Source organism: Triplophysa rosa, linkage group LG8 (assembly GCF_024868665.1).
Source record: "Triplophysa rosa linkage group LG8, Trosa_1v2, whole genome shotgun sequence".
NCBI classification, from domain to species: Eukaryota; Metazoa; Chordata; class Actinopteri; order Cypriniformes; family Nemacheilidae; genus Triplophysa; species Triplophysa rosa.
The window spans coordinates 16,368,251-16,392,602 of NC_079897.1; the positions used below are offsets into that span (position 1 = coordinate 16,368,251).

The 24,352-nt window shown below is 38.7% G+C and overlaps 2 protein-coding genes across 6 annotated transcripts in view; one reads left to right on the forward strand and one right to left on the reverse strand.

Moving 5' to 3' along the window:
* Positions 1-1,444: 1,444 nt before the first annotated feature.
* abcb5 (ATP-binding cassette, sub-family B (MDR/TAP), member 5) lies at positions 1,445-17,025 on the forward strand. The gene is made up of 29 exons (XM_057339511.1): positions 1,445-1,531; positions 2,110-2,187; positions 2,352-2,475; positions 4,709-4,772; positions 4,920-5,070; positions 5,310-5,394; positions 5,511-5,702; positions 7,432-7,603; positions 8,279-8,403; positions 8,554-8,731; positions 8,812-8,925; positions 9,017-9,127; positions 9,345-9,470; positions 9,580-9,783; positions 9,877-10,047; positions 10,166-10,327; positions 10,433-10,657; positions 10,740-10,889; positions 11,119-11,223; positions 12,379-12,456; positions 12,569-12,652; positions 13,060-13,263; positions 13,368-13,468; positions 13,560-13,700; positions 13,786-13,942; positions 14,826-15,023; positions 15,109-15,315; positions 15,421-15,567; positions 16,134-17,025. The coding sequence occupies exons 2-29, from the start codon at positions 2,127-2,129 to the stop codon at positions 16,332-16,334; spliced, it is 4,038 nt and encodes a 1,345-aa protein (XP_057195494.1). The 5' UTR covers positions 1,445-1,531; positions 2,110-2,126; the 3' UTR covers positions 16,335-17,025.
* Positions 17,026-17,468: 443 nt separating this feature from the next.
* The window catches only part of sp8b (sp8 transcription factor b), a 41,476-nt gene continuing 34,592 nt past the window's right edge, over positions 17,469-24,352 (reverse strand). Inside the window, exons 1-2 of one of the 5 annotated variants that reach the window (XM_057339516.1) lie at positions 22,694-23,048; positions 17,469-20,338 (exon numbers count right to left, since the gene is read on the reverse strand). In XM_057339516.1, coding sequence (XP_057195499.1) covers positions 18,998-20,305 — 1,308 coding nt within the window. In that variant the 5' untranslated portion in view covers positions 20,306-20,338; positions 22,694-23,048 and the 3' untranslated portion in view covers positions 17,469-18,997. Of the gene's footprint in view, positions 20,339-20,489; positions 20,591-20,632; positions 20,962-22,693; positions 23,049-24,352 lie in introns of those variants that run through there. The other 4 variants (XM_057339512.1, XM_057339513.1, XM_057339517.1 and 1 more) reach the window with 4 other exon arrangements.

Below are 24,352 nucleotides of genomic sequence, written 5' to 3' on the forward strand. Positions count from 1 at the left end.
GTTTCACCTGTCCATCACATTCTGCAGCGATGAACTGAGAGTGTTGCTACTGTGCTGCTACTTTTTAACATTGTCTGAAACCTGAAACAAAACCCAGAACACAATGTACATAACACTCCAGGAAAAACCAGTTATTTCTGTGGATATTACATATGATTGCAAAGTATAGAACAAAGGTAAAACCCACTCCTCAGTGCATTCTCAAATGTGCAACCCTACATGGACACCATCTTGTCATTTTGTGATCACACCTTAATCTAATTGCAAAACACTGCTGTATTCACAAAGAAAATGCAAGTGTCACCCATACAAAAATGGAATCTTGCCTGGAGGGTTCCCGCTTATGCAAATTCATAATGAAATTTTGAAGATCACAAAACCTGTATGATGATTTAGCAATGCTGCCAACGAAAAGACAAGTATGCCAATTATTCCTCGGATTTTGTGTGAAAGGTTCACCAGTTCAACCGAGTTCATTCATAAACGCTTTGTTATATAAATGGAGACTGGTTTGTAGATGGTGTCAGATATGCACTGAATCAAGATCAAGCTTGGTATACTGGTACTACTGCTTCTTAATTTGTGTTATGGGCAAGACAACTAAAAACAACTCTATATGTAGGTTTTACTTTTGGCAGTAAAAAACATTTTTTTTTGTTTTTATTTGTTCTTATTTCAAAGATCAAAACTGTAAACGAATCATGTCTGAATTATGTTATGTTTAATAAAAAAATATTTTGGTTACTTTAATCCTAAAATGCATAATCGCGTTAGAACAATCTGAACAACCAAGAAATAATTTCAATGTTTAAAATGGCAAAGGTTTAAGGTCGGCTGCAAATAAATGGCACAGTTAAAAAAAGTTTACATTTTTATTTATAAGATATTAATTGTTTCTGATTATGATCTTGCATTCTTTACCAAAAAATATTCCAAAAATAACGTCACGTATCTTACAATCTAATTAAAAGCACGTAAGACCCAACAGGACAAATAGTGCTCGCAAGCAACACCCAGCACCGATCTCTCAGCGTATTATTCTTTCAGACTGATCGAACTTTTCTAAGCAAAGGGTGTTGCAGGAATGTTGAGGTCTAAAAACAGACACCTGTTTGAGGCCTCTCTTTAACCAGGATGCTCTATAGGCTAAGTGCAGAGGCTTTGTAGGTCTCTTGTATAGGGCTTTGAGAAACTTTCATTTCCTAGTTTTCTGTGCAAGTACACCAATATCCACCAATAAATTATCAGAAGTCTCTTAAAACGGCGTCTCCGTCTTGCACTCATTCGCAGAAAAAATAAACAGAGATGATCTGTAATTTGGTATATAAGTTACATTTCCCGCTATACGGTCAAATGTCACTGTTTTCCCTTCATTGTTCGACCACATTTTTTTCTTAAACATTAACTCCTGACACCGTGCGGGAGGAGGCGTGTCCAGGTAATGCGCTATTAAAGCATCATCACACACAGGCTACGGATCTACAGCAAACATTGCTTGTCTGCCGGGAGGGTTATGTCATCAGCACATGAGGTAAGCTATTTTTGATAGGCTAATGTATATGTATATGTTTAGATTGTCTGGTTATTCGTCTCTTATTTTACGTGAGAAATAAGCCTTTATAAAAATAGCTTATTGTATTTCCAAACTACAAATGTGCTAGCTAATAAATCAAAAGCGATCTTTTTGTATTTGTTATTTTATTTGTCGCTTTTTTGTTAGTCTATATGCATTTGTGTCATATCCACCTGACACATAGCCTGATACACCTTGGTTTTGTAACTGGTTAGGTAACAAACAGGCGTCATGAATGAAATTAAACGCATGGGTGAGTGCCGGTATCATATATGGGTCTACTGTGAATATTTGAGTTTGTGCAAAAACGTACATAGCGTGCGCATGACATAATGGCAAGGAAGACATTATCGGAAAAAGTCCCATTAATGTAATATATCTATTCATTTTATTCCTCCCACCAATACTCTTTTTTATGTCATTGTTGCACGTACCTCCTTAACTTTAATAGAATTATAATATTGCTTTTTTAATAAATCATTATTATTATTATCTTCCTTTTGAACCAACATGTTCACACTGTTCTCTATATTTAGCGACGCATAAATGCGCTATGACAATGGAAGAGGAGTCAAGCGATCAAGCGACAGATTTACCTCCGCCCTACGCGCATGGTATGTTGATAGTGTTTTAATGACACTTCTTCATAATAGTAGATTGCTAGTCTTGAACATACAAGACTGGCCCTTAATTTCAAATGAATTATTTATACTGTGGTGCACCTATAAAGACTTGCACGCCACACCTGCTTCCTGTGAACATAATACCTTTTCCTCAGAGGCAATACCTGATGGCTATGTCAACCAGGCTTACACACAGAATGAAAAACCTCCAGAAGACAAACCAGAGGAGCCACCGAAAGAGAAGTCCTCTGTGAAAGCAAAGAGCAAAGGCCTGTTCAGGTAAATAAGTGAGCCTCTTTAATCCTATAAATGAGATAGAATATAAAATGTAATGTCAAATATATACAGTAAGTAAGTTCTCTTATGATAATAGGTATTTGGAATGGATACATATTTGTGAATATATTATGTACATATAAAAATATTTTTAAATCATCTGTAAGCTGAATAAATAAGCTTTCCGTTGATGTATGGTTTGTTAGGATAGGATGATATTTGGCTGAGATACGACAATTTAAACCTCTAGAATCTAAAAATCAAAATATTGCGAAAATCGCCTTTAAAGTTGTCCAGATGAAGTCCTTAGAATAGCATAGCACTCACAAAAATAAAGTTTCCTTGTATTTAGAGTAGGAAATTTACAAAATAACATGATCTTTACTTAATATCCTTTTGTCATAAAAGAAAAACTCATTTCAATGGTGAACATTTTTGGAGTAAATGTAATTAGTTTTAATGAGTATTAAAGATATTAGCAACTTTCACTCTCTACTTGACTACATTTTCGAATAAGTAGGCCTATAAGTACTCTTTACTCCAATACATTTGTAACGACTAAAGCAATTACACATTACAGGCGTCTTTATGCGAATGCGGGTGCATTATCAGGCCGGCGGTTTATATGATGAGGATGTGACTGCAGCCGGCGATAAGGCCAAACCCAGCATGTCCAGTGCAAAAGGGCTTTGACTTTTGTAATTTTTTACTTAACATTATTTTATTTATCCGTTTTACTGAAGAGAGCTTTTTGAAGGATATTGGTTTCCTTATGAGCACTTGAGCTTAACTGAAACTTGGGTGTTTGTAATAGATGACTACTATGGTGTCTACCTTGATTTGTTGCAATTTTAAGGTGGTCAGTTTGATGCGATTGCCCTCTGCAAGAATTAATTGTTTCTTGTTTTTCACTAACATGTCTCTTAAGTGTTGAGGACTAGTGCTGTTTTAAGCCTACATTCAGTATGAGTAAAATACTCAAGTACTGTTAAAATCAGATACTCAAAGACTTTTACTCAAGTCGTTTTGGAATTAGTGACTTTTCATGTACTCTTTACACCTCTGATCAAGTTTGACCCATACAATGTATTTTTGGCTATTACTAAAAAAATTCCTGTGCTACTTAAGATTTTGTGGTCCAGGGTCACATGTCGCATGTTTTAAAATGCAAATACAAATTATGAAGACATTGTTGCTGTAGCTTTAATCATTTGAATCATAATATTTAGTAAGTGATGTTAAATATTGAGTCCTTGAACTCTCAAGATTATTTATTATTTATCAGTTGAAAAACTTTATACACTCTTAAAAATAAAGGTGCTTCACCATATATAAGAACCTTTCTTGTCTAAATGTTTCCATAAAGATCATTTAACATCCAAAGAACCTCCAAAGGTTCTTTGTGGTGAAAAAAGGTTCTTCAGATTATAAAAAAGAAAGAGATGGTTCTTTGAAGAACCTTTGACAAAATGGTTCTTTATGGCATCGCTGTGAATAAACTTTTAAGCATCTTTATTTTTAAGACTGTACACACACACACACACGCACACACGCGCAGCACGCACGCACGCACGCACGCACGCACGCACGCACGCACGCACGCACGCACGCACGCACGCACACACACACACGCACAGGCTTTGGTTGACTATCCCCGTAGGGACAGTCCATAGGCGTAATGTTTTTATACTGTACAAACTGTATATTCTATCCCCTAACCCTATCCCTAAACCTAAAGATCATAGAACACTTTTTGCATTTTTAGATTTGTAAAAAAATATTGTTCTGTACAATTTATTAGCTTTTTTGCCCCTGGGGACCTCAATTTTGGTCCCCACGGTGACACGAGTCCCCATGTGTTGGTGTGTATTCAGGTTTAGGTCCCCACCGGGATATACAAACATGAACACACACACACACACACACACACACACACACACACACACACACATACATGCTTTTTCCATACATTATGTACATTTTGTGACTTTTTTAGAAAACCAAAAGATTGTATCTACAAAGTCAAATGGAATGCAAAAACTTTGAAGCTCATCATCTCAAAACTGCTCAGAATGCAGACAGAACCTTCTAATTCCAAGGCGACGAAATGGCCCTCCTAAAGAGGCTTAAAGTCTCTTTTGGAATGTGTGTTTTTTTTTGCAAAAGCATCTGGTTTTTATTGTATTTCAAGTTTAAATCTACTTTGTGTTTTACACATCTCATTCTGTTCAAATAGCAAAAAGGACAAAAAGCCAAAAGAGAAAAAAGAGTCAGAGAAAGCAGTTGGATTTTTTCAGCTGGTAAGAGAACATACTTTCCTCACACAATTTATTTGTTACTTTTTTAAGCAGTGATGCAACGTGCTGATGATAATGAGAAGCCCTGAGGGCTGCAGTCACACGTCACTGTGCTCTAAAGCTTGACTTGCATGTTTTTATGGGCTGCAGTTTCGGTATGCCACCTGTCCAGAGGTGTTGCTCATGCTGATTGGTCTGCTGTGTTCAGCTGCCCATGGCATCGCTTTACCTCTCATGTGTGTGGTGTTCGGACAAATGACTGACAGCTTTGTGAGCAGTGGGCAGAAGTATAATATGACAGGTAACAACATCTACAATTATGCAGGTTAAAAAACAGCAACTAAATATTTAAGGGGCTGCCAAGCGAGTCTTCCAGTCCTGTTTAAACATCTATAAAAAGTTCATATTTTGTGTACTCTTAGTGTAACGGTTCAGTGATGGTTTCATAAATATTTACCATTCAGAGTTTTATTTCTTGTGTGCTTTTGGATAGTCTGGTATTTCTGGTTTCAGGAAATATTTCTCACTGATTGTTTGCAGGCAACTTCACCTTTAACTTCACTTTGAACACTTCAGAGTGTTTGGCAGGTACTCCTGAAATAGGCATTGAAGATAAAATGACAAAGTGAGCAACCTCTGGTGTCAAGATTAATCATTAAGTGATTTTCGAGTCATTCACTAAATTCTTTAATATTTTCTTGATCTATGATCCACGTGTGTGAGTTTGTTTGTTTTTTCCAGACACGCTTATTACTTTGTGGGGATCGGGGGTGCGGTGTTACTCCTGGGCACTTTCCAGGTAATGCTTTTCCTGTTGACTGCCACAAAGCAAACCAAGAGAATTCGGGATAAGTATTTCCATGCCATCCTCCACCAGCAGATGTCATGGTTTGACACGCATAAGATCGGAGAGCTGAATACCAGACTTACGGAGTGAGTGAAGCATAATTCTCTGAATTCTCACACATTTCACTTACTTTCACAATTACTTAGAACAATCTCAGATCGGTGGCAACATTTCACACTCTAAAAAATGGTACTAGCACTAAAAGTGGTTCTTGGCTCGTAATCATAGGGGAACCACTTTAAGTGCTACATAGAACCCTATCTTGGTGCTTCAGTGGTTCTTCAGTGGATCTTTGGGATACAGGGGCTTAACAGGTTCTTTATACGGAAGCGGTGCTAGTATATACTGCAGAACCATATCTTGGTGCTTCAGTGGTTCTTCAGAAGTTCTTTGGGATGACTGAGGTGCTATATAGCACCGCTTCCATATAAAGAACCTGTTAAGCCCCTGTATCCCAAAGATCCACTGAAGAACCACTGAAGCACCAAGATAGGGTTCTATGTAGCACTTAAAGTGGTTCCCCTATGATTACGAGCCAAGCAGCGGCGGACTGGCCATCTGGAGCACCGGGAGTTTTCCCGGTGGGCCGCTGGCAAATTTGGGCCGGCCCACTCAGTACAAAAAGTAAAAAGCCATAATATTACATCTCTTTTCTATGCAGATGGATAAGTGCGTCGATCGTGCGGGCGCCGCCGACAAAAAAGCGTGTTTGTGCTTGCGAATGTACTGCCGCCCCACTCCCTGACTGTTGTGATTTCTGACTGTGTCCCAGTGGTTTAATGCAGCAGCGGTAACAAGTGCTCGTCAATGTCAAAAGATTGACCAATCAAATTAAATAAAGACCGGGTTCACAGAATTCTAGCCAATCAAATTACAGAGACCACGCAGAACACAGCCAAACAAACTAAAGAAGACAGAATTTTCAGCCAATCAAATTGAAGGAGGCAGAACTTACTGTCGGTAGGCGGGCGTTTAACAGCGCGAACTTCAATGCGTGGATTCAGTTTTAATGATGAACGTGTAGTGAGACGAAAAATTCAAAATGATTGGTCACATAATTTAAGACGTGTGTTCGAGTTAACATGTCTAAAAACAGATAAGTTTATAGCATATGAGGCATAAGATATGACATGATATTTTATTAGCATGGAAGAATTCAATACAGGTAATGAAATGACTTTTCATTTTTCTGTCAAATTTGTATTCAATGTATAGTTTTAAAAAGCTTATTAAGCTCTTTGTATTAAGCTTATAAGTAAGCTACTTACTTATTAAGCCCAAAGAGTGAATGTTTTCTCTCCTCTCTTCTCGATTTATAAATCCTAAACACTAACTTTTTAAGACTAAATGTTGATTTTGGACTTTATAGCTGATGTAAAACAGTATTTGTTAACAAAGTCTAGTCACACCATGTCATAGCCAGTTTAAATACATTACATCATATTACAATAAATACTTTATATTAAATGTACATGTTTAGGCAGGCTTTTATGTCGTTTTGATTTCTGTTTGTTGCTTAGACTGTACTGGCCTTTACTGTTTAATGTTTTATTGACTTTGCAAGGTGGCATGAAAGGTCTTAAACACAATTACATTTATGATTTATAGTGCTTTAGAATAGTTTGTGCATCAGTGCGTTGTTGTGTTATGTTATGTTGTGAGCTGGGTTTTGTAGGCCGCTCCTGCTGAAGAAGTCCAGGGCCACATTTTACTCCCAGTCCGCCCCTGGAGCCAAGAACCACTTTTAGTGCTGTATAGCACCTTTTTTTAGAGTGGATGCTTATGCTCAAAATTGCTTTTCTTATCTCTGATCAGTGATATAAACACAATCAACGATGGCCTCGGGGACAAAATCTGTGTGTTCGTCCAGTTCTTCTGCACATTTGTTGCTGGGTTTGTGATCGGTTTTATCTATGGCTGGAAACTGACTCTTGTCATACTTGCTGTCAGTCCGCTTCTCGCAGGATCAGCGGCTGTTTGGTCTAAAGTATGTGTTTATATGGCTAGTTTAGTTTAAATGGTTTTAAACATTTTTATTGTCCTCATTAAAAAATTGTCATTATTCACCCTCATTTGGTTGAAAACCCGTATATGACTCTTAATTCTGTAGAACACAAAAGAAGTTATTTTGAGAAATGTCTCAGTGGTTTTGCGTCCATACAATGGAAGTCAAGGGGGCCAGTGTGGTTTGATCTCCAACTTTCTTCAAAACATCTTTTGTGGTCTGCAGATGAAAGAAAGTCATACAGGTTTGAAATGATATGAGACCAAATAAATGATGACAATTCCTGTAACTTAATCTTGATAAATAATACAAATATTATTCAAGTTAAAAATGATGCACTTATGTTTGTAGGAGATTTAATCAATAACAAAATAAAGTGCAATGTGTTTGAAATCATTTTAGGATGTTTAGCTTAGTAGTAGTCACTTTAAAGGGCTAGTTCACCCAAAAATGAAAATTCTGTCTTCATTTACTCGCCCTCAGATTGTTCCAAACCTGTATAAATTGGAACGAGATCTGTTTCTGGTTACAGACATTCTTCCAAATTTCTTTCTCTGTATTCAGCAAAACAAAGAAAGGTTTGGAACAACTCGAGGGAGAGAGTAAATGAAGACTTTTTGGGTAACCTACCCCTTGTTATCTTTCTGTCACTCACAGATTCTCGCCAGTCTGACCAGTAAGGAGCTGACAGCATACGCAAAAGCAGGAGCAGTAGCTGAAGAGATTCTGGTGGCCATAAGGACTGTCGTGGCATTTAACGGACAGAAAAAAGCAGTGGATAAGTGAGCACATTCTGAACATTTCACCCATAAGTTCACCACAGAAGTTGAACTGCTGAACTCTGTCACTTGATAAGATCAGGAACTACTCTAAATGTTAAGAATGCAACCGAACTCTATTAACCCTGTTTACAGAATGACTTTGTATTCTAGGTATGAAGAGAATTTGTTAGAAGCAAAGAACTTTGGAATAAAGAAATCTATTACCACTAATGTGGCCATGGGGCTGACACAGTTCATTATATTTGGCGCGTATGCGCTGGCGTTTTGGTATGGGACAAAACTGTCTGTGGACGAACCTGAGAATTACACCATCGGACGGGTCATCACGGTAAGTTTGGGAACATTTTGGACTTATTTCAGTTTCTGATTGAAGTTACGATACGGTCAAGTGCAACTCATTGTCAACAGGTTTTCTTCTCTGTGATGATTGGCGCATTTTCTTTGGGCCAAGCAGCTCCAAACCTGGAGAGCATTGCCAAGGCGCGGGGTGCTGCCTACGAGGTCTACAAAACTATTGACATGGTACAAAACCTCAATGTGTTCATTGCAAAGTCACTTTTAAAGTTTTAATTGGATCTTTTATTTATTTTGGATGATTTTTCTCTTGTTCCAGCCCCGTCCCATTGACAGCAGCTCTAAAGACGGTCATAAACCAGACAGTGTAAAAGGAGATATTGAATTTAAAAACATCCACTTCAACTATCCCTCTAGAAAAGATGTAAAGGTAGAGTTGCATATTCGCCTACCTCTCAAGAATTTTCACCAAATTTTCAGGTTGCTGTCAACACCAAGGTCAATTTGCATACCATGTAGCTTTAATGCGATGTTATCCAAAGGGGTCTTGAGTAAAATATGTTACATTTATATTTTACTAACCTACTTCTGAAATGTCCAAAGACATTTGATGTGACACTGAGTACTGATTCAACGTACCACATCAGATTTTACAGGGTATGAGTCTGAAGGTTCCTCATGGAAAGACCCTCGCTTTGGTCGGCGCCAGTGGCTGTGGGAAAAGTACGACAATTCAGCTCCTGCAGCGATTCTATGACCCCGATTCAGGAGAGGTAATGCTAAACTTTCATAACATTTCACTTCTCAAAATTTAGTCACAAGCATTTTACTTCAGTTAATGTCTAGATCGTCCTCATGTGTTTATGAAACATGCTGTTGCAGGTGACTCTAGATGGTCATAATATCCATTCTCTAAATGTGTCCTGGCTGAGAGAGAACATGGGCATCGTAAGTCAGGAGCCTGTTCTTTTTGGGACCACCATTGCAGAGAACATACGCTACGGCCGCGAAGACGCCACCGATGAGGATATTGACCGAGCCATCAGAGAGGCCAACGCCTACGATTTCATTTCCAAATTACCAGATGTAAGGACTGTTCATTTTGTATACTAAATATAAGGGATTTCATTGTATCAAATCTGAAATAGGGTTGACTGTTGTTTTTTTTCTCTGAGACAGAAGCTGAACACTATGGTTGGGGAGAGGGGGGCTCAACTCAGTGGGGGTCAGAAGCAAAGGATCGCTATAGCTCGAGCTCTAGTCAAAAACCCTAAAATCCTCTTGTTGGATGAAGCCACGTCTGCCCTGGACACCCAGAGCGAGTCCGTCGTTCAGGCGGCTTTAGACAAGGTGATGTCCCACACATTTTTTTCACAGAGGCTTTTTATGAGCAGTATGTGCATTTTGTGAATGCACATACACAAAATATGTACGAGCAACAGAAGTGAACAAGAATGTTGTTTCATAGGCGAGAGCAGGACGCACAACCATTGTGATCGCTCACCGCCTGTCGACTATTTGCACGGCGGATATAATCGCAGGCTTTAGCGACGGCCAGGTTGTGGAACAGGGCACACACAGAGAACTCATGGCCAAGAAAGGAGTGTACTACTCTCTCGTAACGCAACAGGTATGTGTCCGTCTGTGTTTTGCAACATGGATCAATAGTCTGACTGGACATTTCAGATTTGTCTTAGTTGTTGCTTAAATGGTTGTTTTCATTTACATTGACCAGACCTCTGGGGGACTCGACGATAATCTTGACGCCAATGAGGATGATATCCCGAATCTCGCTTCCGAGGAAGAGACGGGGGAGGAATCGACTGACACAGAGACTCCTGAGGGGGCGGTGGAGATGAAAATGGAGAACGGGACCCTCCGTAGAAGCTCCAGACGCAGCAGCGGACACGAGAGAAAGTCCTCGAGAAAGAAGTCCTCAAGGAAAAATGAGGACAAAAAGGTATATGCACTAAAATGACAGTTTCTGCTTTTAGTGAAATGTCTCGTTATTTATAAATGAAGCAGTTGGAAATGTCTTGTAGAAAAAGGAAAACGTTGAAGAAATCCCATTCACCAGGATTCTGGCTCTGAACAAGCCGGAATGGCCTTACCTGCTGGTGGGCACGCTGTCCAGCTTTGTGGGTGGAGCTGTGTATCCCTGTGTGGCCATCCTGTTCGCCAAAATCATTGGTGTGAGTGTCCTTTTGTCTTTGTTTGCACATCTCTGAACAATAATCTTATATTATGCCTCCTGCATTTCATTTCAATTGATAGTGAATTTAACATGATTCAGTCAAGTTATAAGCAATTTTATTAGTAATTCTGTGGCAGTGACTTGTATATTAGTACCACATATTGTGCGTATTATGTATAATGATTTACTCTGGACGTTCAATTTAGTAGAACCTTCTCTTTTTTCAGGTGTTTGCAGAGGTTGATCCTGAAGTGAAGCGACAGAAAACTTTGATGTTCTCACTTTTATTTTTGCTAGTCGGAACGGTGGCATTTATCACATATTTCTTCCAGGTGAGATTGTATCCGTGACTTTTTTATTAATGTTGCACATTAAATTTGATGAATTCTCAAAGAAATAGTTAAATCCAGAATTAAATTTGTTATGTTAAATGATATCCTGGCTCTTCCTAGGTTTGTAATGCCATTATTAAGCGCCACGGTTTTTGATGCTCCAAATCCACATCCAAATCATAAAAGTATGTGAATCATACGAATAAAAAACAATAATCATATGAAGCTAAACAGTACATTTGTGAGAATTTTTTTATCTTAAGCTTATGTAACAATGGTTATGTGGCGTGTAAGCGTAAGCCAATGTATATAGATATTGTAAGTTTGCAAGTTCAAATATGGCGGTATGTCATTGATGTCAAATCAAATTGGTTCTGCGTTTTTCGTAACCTGATGTCAACTTTGTGTGACAATGTATGAAGAGAAACGAGACACACAAGAACCAGTGGAATTTGACATTATATTTTAGTATGAGTCCGATTTTTTTGGCTGAAAAGAAGTCATATCTAGGATGACATGAAGGTAGGTAAAATATAGGGTAAAATTGCTTTATGGGGAGCTATTCCTTTAAAGGAGTAGTTCACTTCAAAATTGGCCCCCATTCACTTTTCATAGTAATTTTCTTTCCTACTATGGAAAATCAATGGAGGCAAATTTTGAAGTGAACTACTCCTTTAAGTTCTTGCTCTAACCCTATGCCTAACCAAACCTATAACCTTGAAGTAAAAAGTAATAATAAGCAAATTATAATAAGTTATTTAAAAAAGTAAAATGTTAAAAAGTTGCAAAGCCCCTAATTTAGCCGGACGCGGTGCAATGCGACAAAAACAAACACAATAGAACCCAATAGAACCCATTAGAATTTTAAATGTTGTCCACAGTGAATGCGGCTCCACGCCACACGACAAACCCAGTAAGAACAAGCCGGTTGTTGTGTCACGTCACACCGGTCGTGTCCGATGTAGAAACCGTGTCACATTAACACTAACTTAACCATAGAATCTAGTAGTAAAAGTTATAAAATACATCAACACCTGAACCATATCTACGGACCTGTAAAAGAGGCACCATGTGGCTACTGAGGGCACTCTGTAAAAATCGAGGGTTTTTTTTGTATCAGAAATAAGTATTCACGTCTGTTACTCTGTCCTTCAGGGCTTCATGTTTGGTAAATCGGGGGAGCTTCTAACCATGAGGTTGAGAAGTCAGGCTTTCAGCGCCATGATACGACAGGTATTGCCCATATCATGTCACTCGTTCCGTTACCATATAAAGCTAATGCAGCGGAGAGCTAATCTGGCACAAACAAACGGCTATTGAAATGTGCGCTTCATTCTGTTAACAGGAGATCGCCTGGTTTGATGACAACAACAATGCAGTGGGAGTCCTGACCACTAAATTAGCCACAGATGCGTCTCTGGTTAAAGGGGTGAGTGGAACACAGTGATTTGCCATCAGAACCAGTAATTAAGCTTTCACTGTGCATACAGCCTGTGTTTTTGGCTTCGGTTCATTTCATCCATCTCTCAACATGTTATGGGCCTGGGTGAATCTACTTCACTGTCGGTTTCATTAGAAATCTAATCCATACAACCGCAGCTTCTAGTATTGACATTAATTCACTGCTGTGTTCTGCCAGATGCCATTTTGTATTTTCTTTAGGTAGATCTCATATATCAGACGTTAAGTACAGTTGGAAATTTGGATGAGATCTCACACATTTAAGCACTATTGTTGTTATTTACCTTATTTGTTCTCATGCCATAATTAATCTTATGCCTTTTTCAGCATTCTCGAAAATCTCAAAAACCTTTCTTGTGTCTTCTTTGTCTACAGGCATCTGGTTCCAGATTAGGATTGGCTACAAACACTATCTGCGCTCTTTGCATTGCTATCATTGTAGCATTTATCCATAGTTGGCAGCTCACCCTGCTCATCCTTGCCTGTGTGCCCTTCCTCACGGGGGCGAACATCGTACAGATGAAAGCCATGGCAGGACACGCCAACAAAGATCAGAGTGCTCTGGAGTTGTCTGGCAAGGTACACTAGATCTAGACTAGATACTCATATTGTTTGGTGCAATTTGACCAGTAAACAGGATTGATTTTGTAGTTTACAATTTCATTTACAACATCCACCCACAGATATCTACAGAAACCGTGGAGAACTTCAGGACAGTGGTCGCGTTAACCCGTGAAGATGTCTTCTACCGCAAGTTTAATGACAGTCTCAGTATACCCTATCGGTAAAAATCCCGCCGATACGTGATCTTAGCTAAAGTCAAATCTAATTCAGTGTAATTGTAATTTTACAAATGGCAATATGCGTCGTTTCAGGTCTAGTTTGTGTAAAGCACCCATCTATGGCATCACATTTGCTATTGCACAAGCGATTCCGTACCTGGTTAATGCTGCTATATTCCGTTTTGGAGCCTGGCTCATTGCGCACTGTTACACAGAATATGAGAACGTCTTCTTGTAAGTAAAGTTTGTATGAGGTTTGCTGTTGTGTTACATACATACTTTTCAAACATGCTCTGGAAACACTGGTTCCTCCATACAGGGTGTTTTCTGTGATCGTCTTTGCTGCTATGAACATCGGTCAGTCGTCATCATTCGCTCCCGACTTCGCCAAAGCCAAAGCAGCAGCTGCACGGATCCTAAAGCTGCTGGACAAGAAACCAGCCATTGACATCTATGATGAGTCTGGAGATAAACCAGTAAGTGTGAAGTCCTGAATATCATCGCTGTCCTTCTGAAACCTTGGATGTCCAAATTCCCTGTTTTTCAGGAAATAAAAAAATACCACTGTAGTTTTTAAATTAATTTTACTGTGTTGCAAGGTTATTTTAGTTTCCTAAAATTAAAACCTTGAAAACGTTTCTGTTCATTGAAATTAAATATAATATGGACCTAAAAATTATTGGAAAAACTTAACTAAAGGAAAAATTGAAATGTTGCCTCAAAAATAAACTGAAATAAGTTTAAAGCACTAAAATTATAATAATAAACAAGAACAAAAATGATTTAATCTTTTATAGCAACATAAAAAAATAATTATACAGCGACAAAGGCATATACCAAAATTGCTAAAACTTTAAGTAAAATTAAAAATAAAAGCTAATTAAAAATATTTGTAAAACTAAAATCAAAATATAATAACTCTGATGTGTTGTCAAAGTTTATAAACACCTTTTTAAATACTTTTTTTTGGTTAGATATTTGCAAAACCCAGTGACAAACATAAAGGGTGACTAATAATTATAATTTATTGCAATATATGTATATACAGTATATACAGTATATGGAGATATAAGGTCTCAGAAGGACAAAAAGTAAGTAAAGTGATACTGTTTTCAAATATGTATAGTAATAATAAGATTGTCTTGAGCAGTACACAACCCACAGTACACATTATCAGCCTCACAAAAACTATACTGTGTTGATGTTGAATTATTCACTAAAAACAACCAAAAACATAAAAAAGTTCCAGTAAAAAAAGTCAAAAAGCATTGTGTCATTGATCCATTTCTGTTTAACCTCTGTCAGAAATAGTCATGATAGAGAGTTGTTATTTATGCTGATCCGGATATTTTTGTCCAGTCTGACTTTTCAGGCAATATTGAATTCCGTGAGGTGCATTTCATGTACCCGACCCGTCAGAACGTGAAGGTCCTGCAGGGTCTCAACGTGTCGGTGTATCAGGGACAGACACTGGCTCTGGTGGGTGGCAGCGGGTGTGGAAAAAGCACAAGCATTCAACTTCTAGAGCGTTTCTACGACCCTGCCGCAGGTCAAGTGGTAAGTTCAAGACGTTAAAGTTTAAACCACGATCTCAGCTCACGAAATCCATTCGTGCCTCACTTGCTTCCTCGTGTTTGCACAGTTAGCAGACGGGATGGACACACGAAGGCTGAACCTGGCCTGGCTGCGCACACAGTTGGGTCTGGTGTCTCAGGAGCCCATCCTGTTCGACTGCACCATTGCCGAGAATATTCAGTATGGGGATAACAGCCGTGTCGTCAGCCAGGAGGAGATTGAGGAAGCGGCAAAAAAAGCTAACATACATAGCTTCATCATTGGGCTTCCTGATGTATGTGTGATTTTATTAATATATGTTAATACATCTGTGTACGTTTTGTATGTACGTGTGTGTGTGTGTGTGTGTGTGTGTATGACATTGTCATATTCTCTTCAGAAATATAACACTCGAGTGGGAGATAAAGGCGCTCAGATGTCTGGAGGACAGAAGCAGAGAATAGCCATCGCTCGAGCGTTGGTCCGCAAGCCAAAAGTTCTGCTTCTGGATGAAGCAACATCAGCCCTCGACACAGAGAGCGAGAAGGTTAATAATAATATTATTATAACTTTTAATGTTTGTGCATGGCTTGAAGAAGAATAAAAAATATTCATATAAATGAGTAATTTTGTGTTTAAGCTTTTGAATACATAACATTGAAAGCAAGGTTGTTTGATTTATTAAAATGAGCAGCTTTCCATAAAAAGTGCAGCAATTTGTCTTGCTTTTATGCAACGTAAGTACAATATTCACTTCAACCAGCAGGTGGCTCTTTAAGTAGTATAAACACTAATTCAGTTAGCCTGAAGGTTTTAAAGACTGTCTTTACAGTAGTGCAGCTTCATACATTGTACACTCTGTAAAAAGGGAGCATTTTATCTTTTGCCATGGTTTTGATTAAAACAAAATACTAAAGTGAAGCGCCGAGTCAACTGAATGCTTTAAGCAATTTATTAACTATTATAAATTGCCACCATACTTATTTTCATTCTGCTTGGTGTTCGTTCTGTACACTTAATAATATGAATGTCCACTGTGTTTTAGTGTGGTTTATAAACAAACAAATCTGCATGAGTTAAGCTTTACCCACTTCTCTCTTTCCTGTGACACAGATTGTTCAGAAGGCTCTCGATGGCGCTCGTCTTGGCCGCACTTGTTTCATCATTGCCCACCGCTTGTCCACTATTCAGAATGCTGACATCATCGTGGTCATTCAGAACGGCACAGTTGCCGAGCAGGGTACACATGCCCAACTCATGGCTAGACAAGGGGCCTACTATGCTCTAGTGAATGCCCAAGTGTCTGCTCACTAACTTTTTCAAACAAAATTAAATAGTTTGCTGTAGCTAAAAAGAAGGCCTGTCCTCAAGAGGCAAATAATATATTTAATATTATGAAGAACTTGTAATGAGCTCTTTAGCTGTGCCTGGGTAATTGAAACTGTACACTTTGGAAGTTTTTTATTACTTTGTTACAGGTACTATTCTTATACAAAATTACACTTTATCAATTGATTTATTTTTGTTTATTCACAAATTGTGTTTATTTATATTATAAGTATTGTAAGTGTTATAGTACATAAGTGTTACTTTTTTCAACCTTGTCACTGCTTTAACAAGCAATTATAACACTTATCTAATGCTTTGCCTTTTTGTGCTAATTGCACCAGTTACAACGGGTATACCCTTATAATGTGAACATCAGTTTTCTGAGTATTTCGTGTATGACGTCACCGCATGGGGGCGCAGTGCACTCATGGTTTAAACGTCCTGCGTCATGTCGAACCGCTCATTTTCAACACTGTTGTAACTTTGTCTTTAATGGCAAGAGCATTATTATTGGCGATATTAATATATATCGTATAATGTTATCGAGATGTTCAAGCTTCTTATAAGATTTTTATAATTTATAATTATCCATATAGCGGCTTTGATTTTATTTATAAATAAAATTAATGATCTTGTTTGAACGTGAATTACAACATTATTCGATGTTTTTTATTCATTCACAAACTTGATATTGTTTGGCAAAAAAAATTACTTTTCTCGCATGTAACTTTATTTCTTTGTTGTCAGTAAATGTTTATAAAATGTACATTTTTTTGTATGTACATCTTATGTACATAGGATATGTACATATCTTCAAATTAAAAAATGTTTCAGAATATTCTGAACAGTTCTTTTTCGAGGGAGACTCATATAAATTTAGATTAGCCTTCTTGAGTAGCTTTTGTATCTTATAAATAAATAAAAAATTGTTAGGCCTACTTTGTTGGTGTGCTCCGAGTTTATTTTTATTATAGTAAGTAAAATGCAAGTCATGAGCAACGTGTAGAAATTCAAAAGTGTCGAGTAAGTAGAGTAAATTTATAGCGACCGAGTGTCACACAAATTGAAAAATTAGAATGATGCATTTTACATGTCAGACAATGTTACACAAGTTTTTATTTTGCCGTATACTATATTCTACTAAAATTGTTATATTATTAATAGCGCAGGATTTCATATATTAAACTACTGTATTCGTTAATTGTAAATGTATTTTTTCTAAGTTTGCTTCATTTTGCGAATTTATGTAAACGTAAATGTTTGAATTTAACAAATTTACTGCTGTAACATATTTAAACATTACACGTTTGTATGCTGTAAAATATTTCAACATTTATTTTCATTAGTGAAGGCTATCCCTTACACGACAAACCGATACTTATAGCGCACTATATATTTGATAGAAGTTGGACATTGCAATAATTTCAACTCCAAACTGTTCACTGTGGCTAAATCTATGTTAACTTTATTGAGTGACTTAAATTAGAGAGCCAATTTCTCAAATAAACGATGTGAAATAAACGCTCACCTTACATGTGCATGCTTACATAAATTAGAAAACGTGACTAAACACGGAATTCTAAATTTAAAATCTTACAAAATAATTTCAAAGTGCGTCTATTACAGACTTACAAAAATCAATTGTAACTCTTGGATAAATATGACGTTTTTCTTCACAAAAAAGCACTCCTGCACAGTTTTGGATATTTACTAGAGTCAATATATGCAACTAAAGATACTATTCAAAATTTGTGTCTGAACAAATACATTACTCCGCTTTAACATGGAATTACCTTCTAGTCTAATCTATTTTATTTTCAATATGTACATTCTTTTGCAGCAACAGGAAATAAGTACACTTCATACAAAAAACGTAGGATTTGTAGTATGTAGTTTTGACAAAGACCAGTGTGCGATATATAGACTATTTATTCGAACATTAAAGAAATAAAATTGTAAATGCCAAAACGAAGTCTGTTCAACACTACGGTAATTTGTCTTTAGGAGATTGGATTTAAGCAGTGTTCATGAATAAAGTGCCACAGTTTGGTTTTGAGAAAAAAAAATGTTAGCAATGACAGGCCACTTCACTGATGGGTAAAATACAAATTTGTCAGTTTCAGAACAACAGTAAGTAAAATAAGACTATTCGACAAATACCCATCAGAACGCACACATCAGATTATGTCCTTTATAATATTCCAAATTCGCGTCACATAAGAGTCTGTGCAGACCAAAAACAGGCTTACTTCATTGTAAATTACATTTTAATCAGATTTAACCACTTTACAACATCCAAGTGAAATGGCCACATGGTTATTTCTCAAAGAACACCAGGTAACACTTTATAATCACTTTCGTAAATACCCTTAACAAACATCACACATCTTAACAGATATTTAGGTATTGTACATTTAAATAGTTAGAAAAGTAATGAAACGTTGTTTTATAGATATTCATATCTGAATGTGCATAAACCACTCATCCGTTTGCCATTTCACAATGTTTGTTAACGACTTCTTCCTTGAGAGTTATTATAAAGTGTTACCAAACGAATAACCATAACCTTTTTGCGCACCGACAAATAGATTTCTAGTCCATTCAAGTCTTCCTCATTCGAGATTCGTGCAGGTGCATTTTGAACGGAATTAATCGAGGGAGTTTGCACGGCCGTTCATGCCCGGTGTTGGGACAGACTCGGGAGGTTGCAACAGGTCAGGTGAGTGGCACGAGGGACTACCGGGCACGCTGTGTTCGCTGTCGGTATCACTCCCACGTTTCCCTCCACTCGCCCCAGACCCCGAAGACCCTCCGGCACTGTGCGTTTTGACATGTTTACTGAGGTGATCGCTCCTCATGAACCTCTTATTACACACGGGACAAGCGAAGCGCTTCTCGCCGGTGTGCGTGCGTAAATGTCGCTGGAGCTCGTCGGAGCGCGTGAACCTTTTCCCACAGAACAACCAGTTACACACAAACGGCCTTTCTCCAGTGTGCCACCTCAAATGAGCCTTGAGATGCGAAGTTTTACCGTACACTTTCCCGCAGCCGGGAATGTGACAGCTGTGAAGCCCCTTTCTGCGGAGGCTTGCCCCAGCTGGACCGAGCCGTTCCGCCTCCTGACAGTTCGGACAGTCACAAGTCGCTCTGCCCGAGTAGCGCCGCGCTGAAGAACGCGGGGATCCCGCCAACGAGGCCGTCGGACCCCCTGTCAGCATGGAACCACCTGCTCCGCCCAGAGGAGAAGGACTCGAGTCCGGGTAAGAGGAGAGCACGGGTTTGAATCCGTCCATGAGATGCTGACCGGTGGTCAGCAGGTGCGGAGACGCACTGGTACTAAAGGCAGAGTGACTTAAAGTCGAGTAGTCTGAGTTGTATCCCCCCAGAGGAGAGTGTAAAGAAGTCTGCAGCCCTCCAGAGTGGAGGGACGTCTGGAGCGCGGCTCCGTTCGGGTTCTGCACGTCAATCCAACCGGCTCCCACGTCCCACCATGCAGATGCACCCGTGGTGCCCACGTCTCCGGTGGGTATGCCAGGGTGCGAGGACTTGAACCAAGACTCGTAGGGATGCGCCACGCTCATTCTCGGGTAGATACTTTGCAAACTGTCCACGGACGTGTGCACCTTGGAAATAAACATGGGCTGATGATTGGGCTCTTGGGAGTTGTTGGAAACGGACGCCTGGAAAACGGAGTAGTCGTTTCCGAAGTGGGAGTTGGATGAAGTACCAGATGTTAAGGAAAAGGCACTGGATCCCATGGAAGTGTTCGTGCCAAAGGAGTCGCTTAAACCACCGCCATTCCGAGTGAAAGAGGATAAACTGGATCCTAGACTACAGCTGCTGGCTGTCGCTCGTTTCCACGGGTGGAATCCTTTTCCGAACGAAGACGAGTTATCCGAAATAGAGGACGGCGAGGGACTCGGGCTCCCGATTTTGTTACACGTCGCAGCCAACATGGCTAAAGGAGTCGACCCCAATCTCGGCTCCTCCTGGAACAAAATGAGTTAAAGGTCAGTAAATTATAGCCTACGTGCTCCCAAGAAACACCACTGCAAATGGTTAGAGCAAGAAGATTTAGGGTGTTTCGTTTAGGGTTGCAACAGACGTAAGATTTGACAAGCTCAAACAGGATAAACGTACCTGAATGATGGTAAAGAATCTTTTACGGAAATACAACCAAGCGCATACGTAAAACAAAACCAATGCGCAGCATATGTATATACAAACACACACACACACACACACACACCAGTATATGTGCACCGGAAACGAGTTATACATACAATGTCGAAGTTGAGAAATGAAACTCCTGTCCGTTTCTCTCGCTTAAAACATTATCAAGTGACTCTCTCCCTGGCTGACCCAAGAAATGTTAATCCCCACGGCAGGACAATAAAGGAAACTAATTAAACCAGCACGAAACTCCTTAGACTCACCCCTAGAAGTGAAGTTGCCATCACAAAAGTGCCCTCCTCAGAGGATCTTTTTATATTTATGAATCAGAGCACTGTTTTTTTAGAGGTGTGCAATACAATGATGTGGTCCGCCCATTCCAGCACAATTGTAGCTCCTCTCACAGCTTTGAAGTGCCGCTGTGACACGGGCGACCAATCAGGAAGAGCCGTACCTTCACGCGGCCACATTCTAGCGTGAGGTCATCGACAGAGCACTTCAGACAAGATCTCCACCCCTTCCAACAACCCCCTCATAATAAAACTCAAGTTAAATGAGAAGGACTGGAAGTTTTGGGCAAAAGTTTTCTATTCTTTTGTAACGAGGTTAATGAGGTTACGAGACCCTCTGAGACGTTAATTTTGACATTATTTATTAGTGTGTTATTTTTGAGTCGTTTTTGGATTATTGTTACGTATTGTTCTTTATTATTGTCTAATGTCTACTACTACTTGTGAGAATATAAAAAAACTAGTATGTCACTAAAGTTACAATGCTCGTTATTGGTCTCGCGCAAATAAGTTCAATAAATTGGGCAAAATAACAGGTTGCATTTAATTTCAGATCATCTGTAAATGTTTAACTCCATCTACTTATATAAAAATTAAAAGTGTATTATTTATTAATTAAATATATATCTTATTAATTGGTTAAAATTACACACGTTTTCTAATATGGGTTTGTTGCATTATGGATGCATTGCCTAAAAGTTGGAAAAAAAAACTCTCACAACATGTCATCTTTTTTTCTGTATACACACCGTGTTGATTTTTATTATGCCAATGAATTCTTGCATTTCACACTGAGAATTTGTTAACTCGTGCTGGTTAACGCAAAAATCATTTCACATAATACATGTACATGTCTTTACAAGGTAGAATATGGCCCTTTTGTTCTGTTAACTCTCAACAGAAATACAGTCTCGGGCTATTGCTATCAGGACGATGAATGCAGAAATGCTCTCAGGATAATGATGTAGCCCTGGCTACTCTATATACATGCGTCCTGGACTGGAGGCATAAATTTCATTTGAATTTCAAATTTAATAAAGCAGGAGGTTTTTAATCATGAGAAGTTTTATTTGTTTGATATTAACATTCTTATTGACCGGCTCCGTTGACCAACTTGGTCATTATAGGACAGCTAAAAGTTAATTAAAACGACCGAAGATTATTCATCAAATCATCTGCCTCCGCTGCGTCGCTTCCTTTATTGCTGTAAGTGATAGATGGCTGATCAGATTCATTTCTCTGTTTCTTCGATTTGCACGACAGTTTTGTTGTTTTCCTTTTCCTTTTGCAATGCTTAGCCTCTCTGATTCAAATATGTTAACTAAAACTAAAATCATAATAATAACATAGAATAAAAAATTAAAACGTAAATGTGAAAAACCAATTTGGAGCCAGACTGAATTTTCAACTATTTTAAAAACAATATCAAGGTTTGTAAAGTTAGTTACAAATTAAACAAGAAAAATAATTTATAATTTATGATGATTTACAAAAATATATCACAAAAAAGATTCAATAAGGCTATTTAAAAAAGCTGCAAAAACTAAAGATTTGCCTTTTTTACTTTGCCAGATAATTTTTAGAACTTTGTTTCCACGAATAGAAATGACTTCTTAAAAAAAGATCATTTATCATAAACTTTCCATGGTTTTAGACGCATTTAAAAACAATCGAAAGCATCCCACATCAAAAAATGCAAATAATTATAACATCACCGAATCCTGTATAAGTATACGACAAATAAGTAAATCGAAACTTTACAACACTATCCATAACAGAAAGCGTCACCACAACACGTCAAAATACAAATGTCACCTCTACAATCAAATGTCCTATAAACTGCAGCATTGTTTAATTGCAACAGATGCATGATGCACATACCGTGTCTCTGTCCTCGGTTTATTGATTGACCCCGCGCACATCTCCTCTCGCGCAGCAGAAGGCAGTGGCGCCCGCGCACAGTGAACGCGCAGACCCTGGAAGATAAATGTTACTTTGGGAATTGAGTTTAATTACGAATAACGGAGGAGCCGCTCGGCCACCGGTGGTGTAATCAAAACATGTGTTCATGTCCTCTGACAGAGATGCTGGAGACGCCTGGCGCTGGCTGTGTTATCTTCAGAGGATGATGCGCAGCAACAGGGTGTGATCGCAAGCGAGCACTGCGGGATGTGATGTTTTTAAATGATACCGAAAACGCAATTAACAATTTATTCCTTTCAAACATCATACATTGGATTTCAAAACCTCTCAAGGAAGGCTTCTGGGCAACATACACAAATAATGTAATTTAATTTGCATCCATATCTGTAGATTTTTTCCTGCAAATAATCACATTGATCTGAAATCTTAAATTCTCATAAAATGCACATGCAAATATCCTGTTACTCTCATTCCCAAGATGCAACACAGGCCACCGAGGTTCCTTTTGGCCTGCATTCTCTGTGACCCATTGAACAGATGTCCCAATCGCTGCCTTTCTTCTCCCATGCTTGGGCTACATTACCGTCATGAAATCAAGCTAAAGAAACCTGTCCCATTCGTGCCCCTAATCATCGCGTTATTCTGGCCCAGTGCGCACGAACAAAATGGGTTTAATATTGCGTGCTCTCCAATAATTTTGCGCAAAGAATAGAGGGGAAGTAAGCGGCTGTGTCCCGGAGATGGTGGGAGCACTTTTCTCTCTAATCTTATGATTATCCAAGAAAACTGATAATCCAGCGGTTTACCTGTCCCAGTCTTGCTAAACATTATAAGACTAATTGCCGAAATTGGAAACCAGTAATAAAGATTTAGGACTGCGTTAAATGTACTTAAATCTACATAATAACCAAATAAGCATCTCAAAGTCTTCGAATTTCCCCTGGGATAACAAAATATTTTGTACCCAAAAGCTTTTTTTTGCAGTATAAATATTTGTTTAATATGAATAATGTTGTCAATGATAAAGCAGAAATTACAGTCGACAGGTATAACACGCATGAAGCAGGTGTCTCTTAAAATAAAACTGTAATGCAATCAGTTGCACTATAATGCCGTTTACCCATCACTCAGTCCTCCAAACATGTTTGTCTCTCGTAGATTTCACACATTATTTAAACTAATATGCTACAGTTGTTACTACATTTCTCTGTAAAATTTCATATAAATGTGAAGCCATGGCCAGACTCTTTCTTTTCAGCAGGAGGTGGGACAGAAAGACCAGATGTCCCTGTGTGTGTGAGGATGCCAAGTGAGGCAAGAGCAGTGGAGCCCGAGACACAAGAGCCCAAATGGTGTGACAAAGCAGGAGCAGGAAGCCTGGCTCTGCCTGGGTGAACCTCAGAGAGCGCCAGTCCACATCCCGGCCCCAACCCTCGGCCCGTGTCCCACTGTCCCATTGAACTACTAGAGCAAGGCTGTGGACCATGTGCTGACCTTTTGCTGGATCACACAACCATGGACATGATCACAGAAGTGTAAAGGCACACATATGTGGGCACAGTCACACATGTATGCAAACAAGTTTGAGTGGCACACACACACACACACACACACACC